Source organism: Pelophylax lessonae (genome assembly GCF_965119305.1).
Source record: "Pelophylax lessonae genome assembly, chromosome: 5".
NCBI classification, from domain to species: Eukaryota; Metazoa; Chordata; class Amphibia; order Anura; family Ranidae; genus Pelophylax; species Pelophylax lessonae.
In genome coordinates this window covers 511,194,691-511,211,576 of record NC_138772.1, presented here as the reverse complement: position 1 = coordinate 511,211,576, position 16,886 = coordinate 511,194,691, and the positions used below count along the sequence as shown (strand labels likewise).

The 16,886-nt window shown below is 46.6% G+C and overlaps 1 protein-coding gene across 1 annotated transcript in view; it reads right to left on the bottom strand.

Moving 5' to 3' along the window:
* The window catches only part of DERL1 (derlin 1), a 53,751-nt gene that overhangs the window by 22,189 nt on the left and 14,676 nt on the right, over window positions 1-16,886 (bottom strand). Inside the window, exons 3-4 of the mRNA XM_082257294.1 lie at window positions 13,358-13,422; window positions 1,451-1,477 (exon numbers count right to left, since the gene is read on the bottom strand). Coding sequence (XP_082113420.1) covers window positions 1,451-1,477; window positions 13,358-13,422 — 92 coding nt within the window. The remainder of the gene's footprint in view (window positions 1-1,450; window positions 1,478-13,357; window positions 13,423-16,886) is intronic.

Genomic DNA, 16,886 nt, shown 5'->3' with positions numbered 1-16,886 from the left:
TTTTTTTTTTTTTTATTCATTAAAGTCTATTAATTGCATTTGAAAGACTGCTGCGCAAATACAGTGTGACATAAAATATTACAACAATCGCCATTTTTTTCTGTAGGGTCTCTGCTAAAAAAATATATAAAATGTTTGGGGGTTCTAAGTACTTTTCTAGCAAAAAAAAACTGATTTTAACTTGCAAGCAACAAGTGTCAGAAAAAGATCCAGTCTTTAAGAGGTTAAACTTCCTTTCTCCCTGGCAGAGGGAAGGAAAAGATACAATGTAATCATTTTTGTTTATAGTTACTGGGAGAGCTGTGTGAGTGAATGAGTCATCCAGCTCACTGAAATGTATCAATTCACAAGTCAGACCCAGGAGCAGAGAAACTCGGTATTTTAAAAATGCCACAATAACAATACCGTGGCCGTGGCTATGCAATACCGCGATATATCGAATTACCGAAAACCGGCATATGTCTAATAGCAGCCAATTTATAGTAGTCTCACCACATACAAAAACAAAATCAATAAAATATAGAAATCGGCACTAAAATATATTTTATTGATTATTCATAGTCCATTGATACTTCCTCCAGCCCTGCAACAAAGTCTGAACCTCTGAATGGACAGACAGCTGAAGGAAAAGTCTGCAAGAGCCCGACATTGCACCCGTCACCCATTGATCACAGGTGCAATACTTTGCACTCGTTTACAACAAAAAAAATGCACATTTTTCTTTTTGCAAAGGTGAACTCCGCAGTTAAAGGACCAGGGGGCAGCAAGGGGTTAAAAAAGAAACTGTGCAGCCTCAGTGTTTGAATGGTTACAGCCAATGGGCATTTCATGGTAGAACTGAACTTTTCTTTGCCTTGTGCACATTGCTCTTGTGCACAGAAAAGCAACCCATCATAGAGAAAGGCCAATAGCAATGTGCAAGAGGAGCAACCCATCATAGAGAAAGGCCAATAGCAATGTGCGAGAGGAGCAACCCATCATAGAGAAAGGCCAATAGCAATGTGCGAGAGGAGCAACCCATCATAGAGAAAGGCCAATAGCAATGTGCAAGAGGAGCAACCCATCATAGAGAAAGGCCAATAGCAATGTGCGAGAGGAGCAACCCATCATAGAGAAAGGCCAATAGCAATGTGCAAGAGGAGCAACCCATCATAGAGAAAGGCCAATAGCAATGTGAAAGAGGAGAAACCCATCATAGAGAAAGGCCAATAGCAATGTGCGAGAGGAGAAACCCATCATAGAGAAAGGCCAATAGCAATGTGCGAGAGGAGCAACCCATCATAGAGAAAGGCCAATAGCAATGTGCGAGAGGCAGGAGGGAGTGAGCAATCTTCAATACATCCCGGAAGCTTCAAGCACAATAGTGTGGATTAGGAAGCTGCGGAAGATAAGTGCACCTGCGCTAGAACCTTCTGTCTTATGTAGAGTTGCTCTATTAAAATGATCTTACCTGCATGTCCATTATCACTCCAGTTATCTGTCACAATGTTAAGGGAAGCTTATATTCAAGAAAAAGATAAATTACTTAGACATGATGCTTAGGTTTTAAAGGGCCAATGAACACAATATATTGGCTGTCAAGTAAGGTAGATGTTGGATACATCTGTAACGCTCTCAGGGCCATCTTTAAAGTGGGGCAAAAGGGGAAGCTGCCCTGGGCCCAGTTATTGTTTTGGGCTCAAAGCAGCGGCCCTTTGAGCCCACATCACCCTCAAATACTTTTCCTGGTGTAGCAGTAGGCTTGTGACGGTATCAGATTTTCATGCTGCGATTAATTGATTAAGGTTTTGCCACGGTATACGGTATTATCACGGTATTCTATTATTAAATTTAAATTATTAAATTTCCACCTCACTTCAATTTCATTGCTGAATTTAGGGGCTTTGGTTCACTTATGCACATTATTATATAGTCAGTCAGTACAGACTCTGAACCAGGCCTAAAATAGGTCATCAAGCAGTGTCTGGCCTAACTGGTGATAACTGGTCCTGGCGCTCGGCTCCGATCCGATGGCCTGGTCATTAAGAGGGCAAATCCTTGTGGTCAAGAAGTGGTTAAACCTGAAGGAGGTGTTGTTTATAAATGACTTTACTATTGCTTTAGGCCTGGTTCACATGTATGCGGGTTGGTGGTTCACATGTATGCGGGTTGGCGGCCCACAATTGCACAGGCATAGCAGCCCATTGATTTGAACGGGCTGCTATGCCCTCATTTTCCGCAGAAAAAAGGTGCATGCAGCATTTTTTTAAAGTTTAGTGGCCTTGAAATCCATCCTGCTTTTGCACCATGCGACTAACCTGCAGTTCCTCCTGCTCTGGCAAGCTTTCTGCATTTTTTGTAGACACTGCTTGATGGCTATATAATAATGTAATGTGGGCTGCTATGCGTGTGTGTGTGTGTGTGTGTGTGTATATATATATAATATATATATATATATATATATATATATATATATATTATATGTATATATTATATATATATATATATATATATATATATATATATATATATATTATATGTATATATATATATATATAATATGTATATATATATTATATATATATATATATATATATATATATATATATGTATATATATATATATATTAGAGCTGCACGATTCTGGCCAAAATGAGAATCACGATTTTTTAGCTTGGAATAAAGATCACGATTCTCTCACGATTCTCTGTGTAACAAAAAAAAAAAATTGGGATAACTTTACTGTTACGTTTTTTTTTTTTTATTCATTAAAGTCTAATCATTGCGTTTGAAAGACTGCTGCGCAAATACAGTGTGACATAAAATATTACAACAATCGCCATTTTATTCTGTAGGGTCTCTGCTAAAAAAATATATAAAATGTTTGGGGGTTCTAAGTACTTTTCTAGCAAAAAAAAAACTGATTTTAACTTGCAAGCAACAAGTGTCAGAAAAAGATCCAGTCTTTAAGAGGTTAAACTTCCTTTCTCCCTGGCAGAGGTAAGGAAAAGATACAAATGTAATCATTTTTGTTTATAGTTAGGAGACTTAATGCTGAAAGGTGTTAGCTGAGTGAGTGAATGAGTCATCCAGCTCACTGAAATGTATCAATTCACAAGTCAGGCAGACTTGAGAGAGAAACTCGGTATTTTAAAAATGCCACAATAACAATACCGTGGGTATGCAATACCGCGATATATCGAATTACCGAAAACCGGCATATGTCTATGTAGCAGGGCAACTGATCCTCTTCCCCAACACACCTCATCCTTCTGCCCTCTCCACTAGTTTACTGTGTATGAGACAGGGGAGAGGTGAGTTGTCTATATAAGCTCCCTGCTCACCCCCTTTCCTCCTGTCAGCAGCTAAAAGATTAACCATAGGAGTGGGCCCTGTGTAATCCCTGCTTACCACCCATTGTTTTTCCCCACAGCCAGTATGTACACACAGAGCGGACTGTATGTGTGTGGACTCTTCTCTCTCACCCCCCTTTCTCCTGTCAATGGGGGTGCTGAAGAGAGAAAAGCAGTAGTAAACTGAAAAAAAAAAAAAAATATTTTCCCTGCAAGTTAATGTCATAATGTGCTAGTGTGCTTGGCATACTAGCACATTATAAAAGATTTGCCTGAAAACAAAGCTCTCCAGCAGCACGCTGTCACTGTTGACAGGGCTTCCATTTTCATCCGGTCCTCCTTCCAGGTTCCCGAGCTGCAGCCATCAGATCAGCGATGTGGTGACTCCTATGCATGTGGGTGGGAGATCACGGCCATTGCATGCCATCCATTGAGAGTGCAGTGCGCATGCCCCAGTGACATCACAGGCGCCGCTTAAGCAAATCTCCTTAACTGTACATGTCCTGTAATGACCCTGCCACCCACTCTGTCTCTTCTTTCTGCTAGCAACAGGAATGGGCCAATCAGCAGGGAGGGGAGGAACATCATGGGACATGTAGTCCCCAGAGACAGGCCTTTTGAAAATAATGGAGGATCAACTACAGCCCCCACCAAGCTTTGCATCAGTAAGAGGGAAAAAACTGAATTTTTGTAAAATCTTACCGTAAAATTCCTTTCTCTGAGTCCTCCGACAGTCGCCGCCACTTCATAATCTTCACTAATGGGGTAATTGACCTTTGCTCCGCAGGAGTAGCTAGGCAACAAGATTTGTTAATATCAAAGCTTTTAGCATATCACACCCATAGGGGGTGGTCCCCTCAGTCAATACCTCCCTGCTTCCAGCATTCTCAACTCAGTTTCAGTAGCATAGCATTAGAGTACATAAACAAACCCCAAAAGAGGGGCGGGGGCGGCGACTGTCGGAGGACTCCGAGAAAGAAATTTTACGGTAAGATTTTACAAAAATTTAGTTTTCTCTTACGTCCTCCGACAGTCGCCGCAACTTCATAATCTTCACTAATGGGGACGTCCCAGAGCAGTGTAGACATGAGGAGTGGGAAAAACGCAGCCACGCCTAAAGCAACGCAGTACCCACATCAGAGAAAGGAACCTTACCAAAGTAAGAGAACCAACTGGGCAACAGGAAAAACGTGCTCAACAGGAGCAACAACCCAGGAAAGAACAAGTAACCTAGGGGTAAAACACCCCAACAGCCAAGGAACCAAACAAGGGACCCTAAGGCACTGCCGCACTAAGAACTTTACGGCCAAAGGAAGCATCTGCCGATGCCTGAACATCCACTGTGTAAAATTTCGAGAAGGTGTGAACGGACGACCAAGTCGCCGCCTTACACACCTGGGCCACAGAAGCCTGATGACGATAGGCCCAAGACGTACTCAGAGATCTGGTAGAGTGCGCCTTCACAGGGAAAGGAGAAACCTTCCCCTTCAAAGCATAGGCATGCACAATGGTCTGTCTGATCCATTTGGCGAGGGTCCGAGGACCCTCTGGAAGAACAAATAGAGAATCCGACTTGCGAAAGGATTTCGTCGATGACAGGTAAACCCTGATCGCCCGAACAACATCCAAGGAATGCAAGGCCACCTCCTTTGGATGCTTAGGCCTCGCGCAAAGAGAAGGCAAGACAATGTCCTCATTGAGGTGAAATTCCGAGATCCTCTTCGGAAGAAAAGAAGGGTTAGGTCGTAAGACCACCTTATCCAAGTGAATCACCAAGTAGGGAGAGCTGCAGGACAAGGCCGCCAGCTCCGACACCCTGTGAGCCGAAGTGATTGCCACCAAAAAAGCAACCTTCTTGGACAACAGAGACAACGAAATCTCCCTGATCTTCTCAAAGGGAGCATGCTGTAACACGGACAGAACAAGGTTCAAGTCCCATGGAGGTAAAGGGTCCCTCCGAGGAAGAACCAAGTGTCGCACCCCAACAAAGGTGCTAACCAAAGAATTAGACGCCACAGGGCGTTGAATGATAACGGCCAGCGCAGAAATCTGACCCTTAAATCGTGGCCAACGCCAAACACTGGTCTACGCCCGTTTGAAGGAAAGCCAACACCCTCGACACCGAATATGAGCGAGGAGAATACCCCCTGGACTCACACCAGGCAAAATACGCTTTCCAAGTACGGTAGTACACCTTCCCCGAAGAGGCTTTTCTAGCCTTGATCAAAGTGGGAATGACCGCAGGGGAGAGACCCCTATCCTTCAGGACCTGGCTTTCAACAGCCAGGCCGTTAAAGCCAGCGACTGTAAAGCAAGATATATCGGTCCTTGAGACGGGAGATCTTCTCGAAGTGGCAGACGCCAAGGAGCGTCGACCGCCAGATTCACGAGGTCTGCGTACCAAGACCGGCGAGGCCAGTCCGGTGCCACCAGAATCACCGTGTGCGGTTCCGAGGCCAACCTGCGAAGGAGCCTGGACAGCAGCTGAATCGGTGGAAAGGCATACATCAGACGATACTGATGCCAGGGCGCCACTAACGCGTCTGCCCGAGGATCGCGCGTCCTTGCCACGAACCTTTCTACCTTGTTGTATAGACGAGATGCGAACAGGTCCACATCTGGGGAACCCCACTTCGCGCACAACATCTGGAAGACATCCAGGTGAAGGGACCATTCCCCCTGGTCCAGAGTCTGGCGACTCAGATAATCCGCCTGCCAGTTCTCCACCCCCGGAATGTGAACTGCAGATATCGCCGGGACGTGCGTCTCGGCCCAAGACAGAATGTCGGCTACTTCCAGAGCCGCTCGGGCACTCCTGGTGCCCCCTTGGTGGTTGATGTAGGCCACCGCTGTGGCATTGTCCGTCTGCACCCGAACCGGACGACCCTGAAGCCGTTCCGACCAATGCAGAAGGCAGAGATTTATCGCTCGCAATTCCAAAATGTTGATCGGAAGGGAGGATTCCTCCTCCGACCAAGTTCCCTGGGCGGACAGAACGCCCAGAACACCACCCCAGCCCGACAGGCTGGCATCCGTGGTGATCACCGTCCACGACAAAGGACGAAAGGACTTGCCCTCCGACACCGCCGGGGACTGGAGCCACCACAAAAGACCCCTTCGGGTGAGGCGGCTCAACGAAATCCGCAGATCCAGAGAGTGCGGACGCCCATCCCACATGGCCAGGATCTCCGCCTGAAGATCCCGCGTGTGAAACTGGGCGAAGGGAATCGCCTCGAAAGCCGAGACCATCAATCCCAGACACCTCATACATGACCGGAGGGATGAGCACTGAGTGTCCCTGAGGGACCTGACTTCGTCCTGAAGTGTCCGGAGCTTGTCTTCTGGCAGGGAGTCCAGGATCATCCCCAAGTAGGGAAGACGAACCGACGGACACAGTGTTGATTTCGGAAAATTGATCGTCCAACCGAACTCCTGCAGAGTCTGCATCGTGATGGACAGGTCGTTCACCAGGCCCTGACTGGTCGCAGACCGAATCAAGATATCGTCCAGATATCCCAAGACAGAGATGCCCTGGGCTCTCAATAAAGCCAGGACTGGCGCAAGCACCTTGGTGAAAACCCGCGGAGCCGAAGCGAGACCAAAGGGTAACGCCACGAATTGGTAATGATCCTCCGCAATGGCGAATCGAAGGTACCTCTGGTGACCCTCGAAAATGGGGATGTGAAGGTACACATCCTTCAAGTCGATGGAGGCCATGAATTCCCCCGGAACCAGGGCAGCCACCACCGAGCGCAGGGATTCCATGCGGAACTTGCGAACCCGCACAAAGCGGTTCAGAGCTTTTAAGTCCAAAATCGGACGTACCTTGCCCTCCTTTCTGGGCACAGTGAACAGATTGGAGTAGAACCCCCGAAATCTGTCCCGATGAGGCACCGGAACCACCACTCCCTGGGCCCGCAGGTCCCGCACCGCCAGGTGCAGATCCTGCAAACACTCCGGAGACAGCTGAAGATTTGAGGGCAAAAATCTGCTCGCCGGCCGAGAGAGAGAAACTCGATCTTGTATCCAGATCAAACGATTTCCTGAACCCACCTGTCCCGAATGCGGGCCAGCCAGGGTTGAAGAAAACCGAGCAAACGTCCCCCCACCCCAGAACCGGGTGAGGGCGCCCCTTCAGGCCGAATTGGCATGGGCAGCGGACCCGGACTGGCCGGACTTCTGCTTACCCGCCCACGGCTTCTTCTGGGGGCCTTGGCCCTTGAAGGGCTTGCCCTTGTATTGTGACCGAAAGGCACGAAAGGACCCCTGAGAGGGCCTAAACGAGGTATTCTTCTTACCGCGAACAGACTTATTCTTTTGAGAGTGGGGTAAGAGAGTGCTCTTACCCCCGGAAATTCCCTTTATCAGAGTATCCAAAGACTCGCCAAAAAGGTGAGATCCCGCGTAGGGTAAATTAGCTAAAGTCTTGCGAGAGGATTGGTCAACCGACCAACATTTCAGCCATATCAGGCGATGGTTCAACACCGCTACACTTGAGAGGCGTGCAGCCAAAGGGACTAAATCCAAGTCCGCATCACACAAATACATGACACCCTGATGAATTGGATCCACCATAGCCAATGTTGTCGGCGGAGCAGAGTCAGCCACCAGGGTGCGCCTGAGCACCTGCGTCCAAATTTCGCAATAGCCTGGGCTGCCATAATGGAAGCAAAAATAGGCTTCAGCATAGAACCAGCAAGCGTATAAGCATGACGGGCAAGAGACTCCAATCTCCTGTCCGTAGGGTCCCGGAACACCGGAGTATCCTCAGCAGTAATCGCAGTAGATTTATTCAAAACTGCCACCGCGTGATCCACCTGAAGCGGCACACACCAACGCTCATCAGTGGTGGGTGTAAATGGATAACGCAGCTTGAACTTACTCGGCACAGTAAAGGGCTTCTTTAAATTGCGCCATTGCTCATCAACAGCGCGTTGAAATTCCGCAGGGCAGGGAAAAAACTGCGCTGTTTTGCGTTTCCTTTGCGTCCCATAAGAGGACATCAAAACAGGAGGACACGGTTCATCCTGCAAACGCAGTGTTTCCTTGATAGAAGCAACCAACTCATCCATGAGTGCAAGCTCTTCAGGCGAGCCAGGGGGAGAATTATCAACTCCTTCTACCTCAGCCTCCCGCTCAGACCCCACAAGGTCCAGAGATGAACGAGACCCTGAGAAGGGCACTCCAGCCATAGCAGCCCCATCGCCCTCTGATCAGAGGAAATAGACAATCTGGGCCATTTTACGGATCGATCAGCCATTAGCATCTGCACCTGAGAAGCCAAGGTCGCCACAATAGCAGCCAGATCAGCCCCCTCGGGGGATGCAGCAGCCCCTTGGCCCCCCACCAAGGTGGGAGGAAACTTGCAATCCTGAGAATCCATGCCCCAGTAATAAATGAAATAAAGGACTGCCCCTTTAGACCGCGGCGAGCGCAGCCCACCACACACTACTGTATGTACCGACCCCCACAGGGATAAGGAACACCGAGCAAGGAAATACAGGATAAGGAAGGTAAAAAACCTGGAGAGACCACACAGGCTGCTGCTACCGATCGCTGTTCCAGAGCAAAAGGAAGTGATGCAATGACTGACCGCCCTATAAAGCCTATGCAGGCTTCACAAACATGGCCGCTCGGCTGAGGCATTGCAGGCAATGAGAAAATGGCGCCGACATGTGGCAGTATGAGCGATCGCCGCCAAAATGGCGGCATTTGGCGCCAAAACACCGCGCTGTATCACACAGGACCGGTCACCACAGTTTGCCGAAAAAAATGGCGGGCCGCAGTAGCGGACGCCGCACAGCATGTCAGAGCCCAGTCTGCCCCATACATCTCACACAGCAGAGCTGGAGAGATCCCCCCCCCCCCCCCCCCGCAGCCCACAGAAAGGCAGCTATTCCACACAGGAATCTGACAGGGAGCTCTTCACTTACACAGACATGCGGGTCACACAGTCACAGACTGACACCTAAACAGACAGGTCCCCACATAGAAGTTTACTTACCATTCCGGATGGCGTGGGGAGTCTTCTCTAGCGACCAAACCGCTGTACTGAGGACAGGGAGTGTCGCAGCCAGGACGCAGTGGAACTGCGGTGCGAAACCGCAAATGGCGTCCGGTGAGGTAGCCACCTCACAGGCAGCATCCCTGCAGCGAACAGGGATGGGTCGCTCAATATGCCAGGGAAATCTGACTGAACGCTCGATGGCAGGCTGGGGAACCCCTGGCCCTGAGCCCTGGGATCCAGGGTGGCCAGTCCGAGACCCAGCTCCGCACGATCATCTTCATCCGAAGAAACCAAACTAATGCTGATAAAAGAACAGCTAAGCAAAAGAAAGAGAAAAAAAAAAACTCAAAAAAAAAAATCAAAATCAAAAAAAGAGGATAGAAGGCTGAGACTGAAAGCCCCAGCACAGGATCAGCCAGCTACTCCTAAGCTAGGCAATTGAAAACTGAGTTGAGAATGCTGGAAGCAGGGAGGTATTGACTGAGGGGACCACCCCCTAGGGGTGTGATATGCTAAAAGCTTTGATATTAACAAATCTTGTTGCCTAGCTACTCCTGCGGAGCAAAGGTCAATTAGTGAAGATTATGAAGTGGCGGCGACTGTCGGAGGACGTAAGAGAAAAACAGATTTTCCCGGGCAAAGTTTGTCCTTAAGTTGGCTACCCAGAGAGTATGTGAGAGGACCGTGCTGGGGACACCATCTGAGAGAGTGTGACCCGAGTCCAGAGGGAAGAAGCTGCTGCCAGGATAAGAAAACTTGACATTCAATAAACACATAGAAAAAGACTAAAATCATATAGGACATCCACGCTAAAACATAAAAATTACAAATAAGCAGCGGCTTAAACAATCTGTGACACTAGATGCAAGAAGTGTGATAATTTTTATGAAGCAGCGCTAGAAAATTGAACTCCATGTTGTGAAAACACAAAAATGAAATCAATACAATGACATCAAACTTCTTAGGTGAAAACGTGTATAAAGAAATCACACCAATGACCAATCATATAAATAGTGTCCATAAGAGCCCATTCACAAGGGCTAAAAAGGAAAAGTATATGTGTATGAAGAAAGGAAACAAATTGTCCATGATTCCCTTGCTTCACCAGTGTCCCCACAATCACAATTCGTAGTGCTTCTACCACCAGATGACACCAAGTATTAACCACTTAAGCCCCAGCCCTATTTCAGACACTTTTTGTTTACAAGTTAAAATCAGTATTTTTTCCTAGAAAACTATTTAGAACCCCCAAACATTATATATATATTTTTTTAGCAAAGACTCTGGAGAATAAAATGTCGGTCATTGCAATATTTTTTGTCACGCGGTATTTGCGCAGCGGTCTTTAAAACGCCATTTTTTTGGAAACATTTTGAAAAATCACATTTCACAATACTAAACAGTAAAGTTAGCCCATTCTTTTGTATATTGTGAAAGATAATGTCACGCCGAGTAAATAGATACCGAACATGTTACGATTTAAAATTGCGCCCCCCCCCCCCGTGGGATGGCGACAAACTACGGTAAATAGAGATCTCAATAGGCGATGCTTAAATTTATTTAACGGTTACCAGTTTAGAGTTAGTGTAGCTCTTTTTTTTTTTTAATTATTTCTCACACTCTGGCGATCGCGGTGATACCTCATATGTGTGGTTTGAACAGCGATGTCATTCGCGGCTCGACTTCCGTATACGTTTTTTTTGACGGGGGCGGCTAAAAAAATTTTTTTTTCCTATTTATTTTATTTTTTTAACTTTATTACAGGTTTTTAAAAAAAATAAAAATCTGATCACTTTTATTGCTGTCACAAGCAATATAAACATCCCTTGTGACATCAATATGCAGTGACAGGTACTCTTTATGGAGGGATCGAGGGTCTAAAAGACTCTAGACCCCTCCACTACACTTCCATGTATGCAAAACGCCAAAAACGGCGTTTTTGTATACAACCGTTTTTTAAATTTGCCGCCTTTTGCAGCACAGTAACCCGGAAGTGACGTCATGGACGCCGCCTCCGTGTTACGTCATCGGAGACCCGATCGAAGCCGTTCCGGCTTTGATCGGGACTCCATCCAGCCGGCGGACGTGCCGGCTGGGTGCTCGGGCTCCCGGTGGGACGAGAGCCCCGAGCAAAGTCACTGAGGGCGGAGGGAGGGCGTCCCCTCTGCTCACTCGGGTAACGATCGAGCGGCTCCTGAGCCACATTGGTCGTTACCGGCGGAGAGCCGACCGTCGGCTCTAAACCACGGTACCGGGATGGTATCTCTAGCTAGAGGCATTATCCCGGTATGCTACCGCAAAGTCTGCCGACGTAGATCTACGTTAGTATGCGGTAAGTGGTTAAAGCCTCTTACCGGATCCTGAGGACCATCATATAGTACGGTCAAATGAGCCTTATGAAGGTCAATAAGTGTGCGTGATGACGAAGCATTGTAGCCACGGCCAATGCATTTCTTCATCACGCACCCTTATTGTCCGGCGGGAGAGTCCGGTGCAGACACACAGCCTGCTGCTTTTTGGAGAGTAATTGTATCGGTTTTTATTGCTATATGCACTTTTTTAAACCTATTGCCCAATGATTTGCTTGGTGTGATTCCCTTTGTAAGTTTCACTTTTTATATAGGTTACACTATTGGCGTATATGCTTTTTATATATCATCCTACTGATGAACCAACCCTGACTGGATCACGTTTAGTGCTTTGGAGTTTCCCCTTCATAAGAAGCAACACACGCATATGACCATACTATATGACGGTCCACAGGGTCCGGTAAGAGGCTTTAATACTTGGTGTCACCTGGTGGTAGAAGCACCATGAATTGGGAATACGGGGACACTGGTGGAGCAAGGGAATCATGGATAATTTGTTTCCTTTGGACTTTGTTTCACATATATTTTTCCTTTTTAGCCCTTGTGTATGGGCTCTTATAGACACTATTTATATATTCGATGTGATTTCTTTGGACAATTTTTTCACCTAATAAGTTTGGTGCCATTATATTGATTCATTTTTGTGTTTTCACAACATTGAGTTGACATTTATTTCTATATGAAGCAGGTCTAAAAAAATTCAGTCAAATAATTTGATATACCAGTCATAACTATATAAAGTTATTGCCTTTTGTTTCGCTTGACCCTCCCTTCTAGATTGTAAGCTCTAACGAGCAGGGCCCTCTAATTCCTCGAGTATTGAAATGTATTGTAACTGTATTGTCTTCCCTCATATTGTAAAGCGCTGCACAAACTGTTGGCACTATATAAATCTTTTATAATAATAAAGCCCCGTACACACGTCCCGAATGTCGGCCGAACGATCGGCCGTCTTTTCTCCGGTGCGGTCCTGTCGGCTGAAAACTGCAAAAGACTGCACACGAATTTTGTCGGCCAACAACAGCCGACTGCAGAGGTGATGTCATGTGATGGTTAACTTTCCGTGTGTTTTGTCTTCTCTGAGCATGCCCAGTCTTGCTAATCGGCTGTTTGTCTGCCGAATTCTGTACTGACTGAGGAACAATCGACCGTTCTGGTGTTGGCCAACAAAAATTTTAATGCCTGCACAACAGATTCTGCTCGGCCGAAAAGTCGCTGTCGGCTTTTCGGAAGCATCATACTAACAAGCCGACAATCGGCCGATCGTTCGGCGGCCGAATATTTACGGTCGACAATCGCTACGTGTGTACGGGGCTTAAGTATACACGGGCAGTTATGATCAATTTTAGGGGCTAAACTGAAGGCAAGCAACATCCCATCCTAGGTCAGGTCTGGCAAACTGAAAACGAGAACAAATCACAAAAGCCACAATTCCCATTTGGCTTTTCTCTCTGTGCATGCGGGTTCCCAGCTCCTCCCACCTCCAGAGCTGTATGTGAAGAATGCAGGAACCCCCAACATCGGGGTCTACAGGAGATCTCTTCAGATACAGGCAAGCACATCTACATGAAAACTGAAACCAAGTTTGGGTGAACCAATTCTTCTAAACACAGCCGGGATCCATTCACATTTATTTTCGTTAAAGGATACAACAATACAAATCCAATTAAACAGGAGCATGAACATGTAATCTGCAGGTCTTCCATCAAATGCACCTAGAAAATAGAGAGAGGGACACTGACAGTTAAACACAGATTTAAAGCTGAAAAATTTGGAAAACCATTTATTTTCCTTCCACTTCATAATTTTGTGCCACTTTGTGTTAGTCTATCACATAAAATCCCAATAAAATACATTTACGTTTTTGGTTGTAACATGACAAAATGTGGAAAATTTCAAGGGGTGTAAATACTTTTTCAATGCACTGTAAGCAAAAAAAAAAAAAAAAAAAAAAAAATGGAAGCACCCCCATCCCTTCATGTTCGTGTGCAGAAGTGAACACATACGCAAGTGGCACACACATATGTACACAGTTTTCGCACCACACATGAGGTATCACTGTGAACATTAACCACTTAACGACCAGCCACGTAGATCTACGTCGGCTGACTTTGAGTGGTTATACCGGGATGATGCCTCTAGTTAGAGGCATCCTCCCGGTACCGTTGTTTGAAGCCGACGGTCGGCTTTCCGTCGGTAACGATCGATGCGGCTCGGGAGCCGCTCGATCGTTACCCGGGGGGGCGGGAGGGGACGTCCCCCCCCCTCCCGCGGCTTTGCTCGGGGCTCCCGTCCCACCGGGAGCCCCGAGCACCCAGCCGGCGCGTCCGCCGGCTGGATGGAGTCCCGATGAATGCCGGAAACGGCATCAATCGGGTCTCCGATGACGTAACCCGGAGGCGGCGTCCATGACGTCACATCCGGGTTACTGTGCTGCAAAAGGCGGCAGATTTGAAAAACGGCTGTATGCAAAAATGCCGTTTTCGGCGTTTTGCATACAGGGAAGTGTAGTGGAGGGGTCTTTTAGACCCCCAATCCCTCCATAAAGAGTACCTGTCACTGCATATTGATGTCACAAGGGATGTTTACATTGCTTGTGACAGCAATAAAAGTGATCAGATTTTTTTTTTTTTAAACTGTAATAAAGTTAAAAAAAAAGAAAAAATAAATAGGAAAAAAAAAAAAAAAAAAAAAAATTTAGCAGCCCCCGTCACCGTTAGCTCGCGCACAAAAAAAAACGTATACGCAAGTCGAGCCGCAAATTAAATCGCTGTTCAAACCACACATGTGAGGTATCGCCGCGATCGCCAGAGCGTGGGAAATAATTAAAAAAAAAGAGCTACACTCTAACTCTAAACTGGTAACCGTTAAATAAATTTAAAGCGTCGCAGATTGAGATCTCTATTGACCGTAGTTTGTCGCCATCCTACGGGGGGGGGGGGGGGGGGGGCGCAATTTTAAACCGTAACATGTTTGGTATCTATTTACTCGGCGTGACATCATCTTTCACAATATACAAAAAAAAATGGGCTAACTTTACTGTTTAGTATTTTTTAAATGCAGTGAAATGTGATTTTTCAAATTTTTTCCAAAAAAATGGCGTTTTAAAGAGTGCTGCGCAAATACCGCGTGACAAAAATTTTTGCAATGACCTACATTTTATTCTCCAGAGTCTTTGCTAAAAAAATATATAAATGGATTTTTGTAAAATCTTACCGTAAAATCCTTTTCTCTTAGCTCATTGACAGACGTAGTCCTCGGTGATACACCACCTTCGGGTTATGTTGCCTCCACAGGAGCAGGACTAGACAGGAAATTAAAAAGCTCTGGCCACACCCTAGGGGAAGTCCCAGAGGGTATATCCTCTCTCTCTCTGCCTCAGCAAATCAGTTATGTGAAAAAGCAGTCTTTAGAGATTTTAACCCAACCCAACTCAAAAACAGAGGGGCGGGGACTACGTCTGTCAATGAGCTAAGAGAAAAGGATTTTACGGTAAGATTTTACAAAAATCCATTTTTCTCTAGCGCTCATTGACAGACGTAGTCCTCGGTGATACACCACCTTCGGGACGTCCCAGAGCAGTATCCCAAATGAGGGGTGGGAAAATGGAAATCAAATCCCAATCTAGAAGGCCCAACCGGTGCCAACTAGAAGTTTACAATGCTCATCCTTAATGATGAGACTCAACAAAAAAGAGAAAATTTTTTTTTTTTTTTTTTTTTCAAACAGAAAAAAAAAAACCCTCGAGGTAGACCACCGGTCTCCTCAAATTGCGGCCTGCAAAACCTTGCGGCCAAATGAGGCATCCGCCGATGCCGTCACATCAATTTTATAGAATTTTGTAAAGGTATGTACCGACGACCAGGTGGCCGCCTTACATACCTGGACCACTGACGCCTGATGGCGAAAGGCCCAGGAAGTACTGAGCGCTCGAGTGGAGTGCGCCCTAACAGGGAACGGAGGACTCTGACCCTTAATAGAATAAGCCTGTACCACCGTTTGTCTAATCCATTTGGCAATGGTCGCGGCAGATGCAGGCAAACCCTTTCTGGGGCCATCCGTGATCACAAAAAGTGAATCTGTCTTACGGAATGATTCCGTAGCTTTCAGGTATACCCTGATTGCCCGAACCACATCTAAGGAATGCAACGCATGTTCCCGATGATGCTTGGGCTGAGGACACAAGGAAGGTAGTACAATATCTTCATTCAGATGAAAATCTGAAACCACCTTAGGAAGAAAAGATGGCTTAGGATGAAGTACTACCTTATCCCTATGAATCACTAGGTATGGGGACTGGCATGATAATGCAGCCAGTTCTGACACCCTGCGAGCAGAAGTAATAGCCACCAAGAAGGCCACCTTCTGGGATAAAGTAAGCAAGGGAATCTCCCTGATGTTTTCAAAGGGAGGTTTCTGTAGAACCGACAAAACCAAATTAAGATCCCAGGGCGGTAAGGGCGCGCGGACTGGAGGAGCCAGGTGCCGCACCCCCTGGATGAAATTCCGCACCAAGGACTTGGTAGCTAAAGGTTTCTGAAAGAAGATTGCTAATGCTGAAACTTGACCCTTGATGGTGCTCAAGGCTAGCTTCTGCTCAACCCCATTGTTGCAAAAAGGCCAATATTCGAGTCACCGAATAGGTACGTGGAGGAAATCCTAAAGATTCGCACCACGCAATATAAGTCTTCCATGTGTGATAATAGACCTTGCTGGAAGTCGCTTTCCTTGCTTTAATAAGGGTAGGAATGACTGAAGTAGACAAACCTCTGTCCTTCAGTACTTGGGTCTCAATGGCCAGGCCATTAAACCCAGCGACTGTAAAGCATGATGGTAAATTGGTCCTTGAGACCACAGACACTCCCTGAGACGAAGTTCCCACGGAACGTCTGCGACTAGCATGTCCAAGTCGGCCAGGCCGGCTTGAGGAGGCCAGCCTAGAATTTCTAGGACCACTGGCGCTGATAGAATCTGAACCAGGCGTCCCTAGAGGTATCTGGCCCCGACCATCCGAGAAAGTCTGGTCGTTTTCTGTTCCCACACATTTATCAGATACCCGATTGTTATCAGGAAGGGTGATCTTTTCTGGTTGAACCTCAGGGACCGAAGTCACCCGACTAGAGGCTACTTGGCCTATCTGGTCAACCAGATCCGATTCCTGTGAGGTATAGGGACTAAT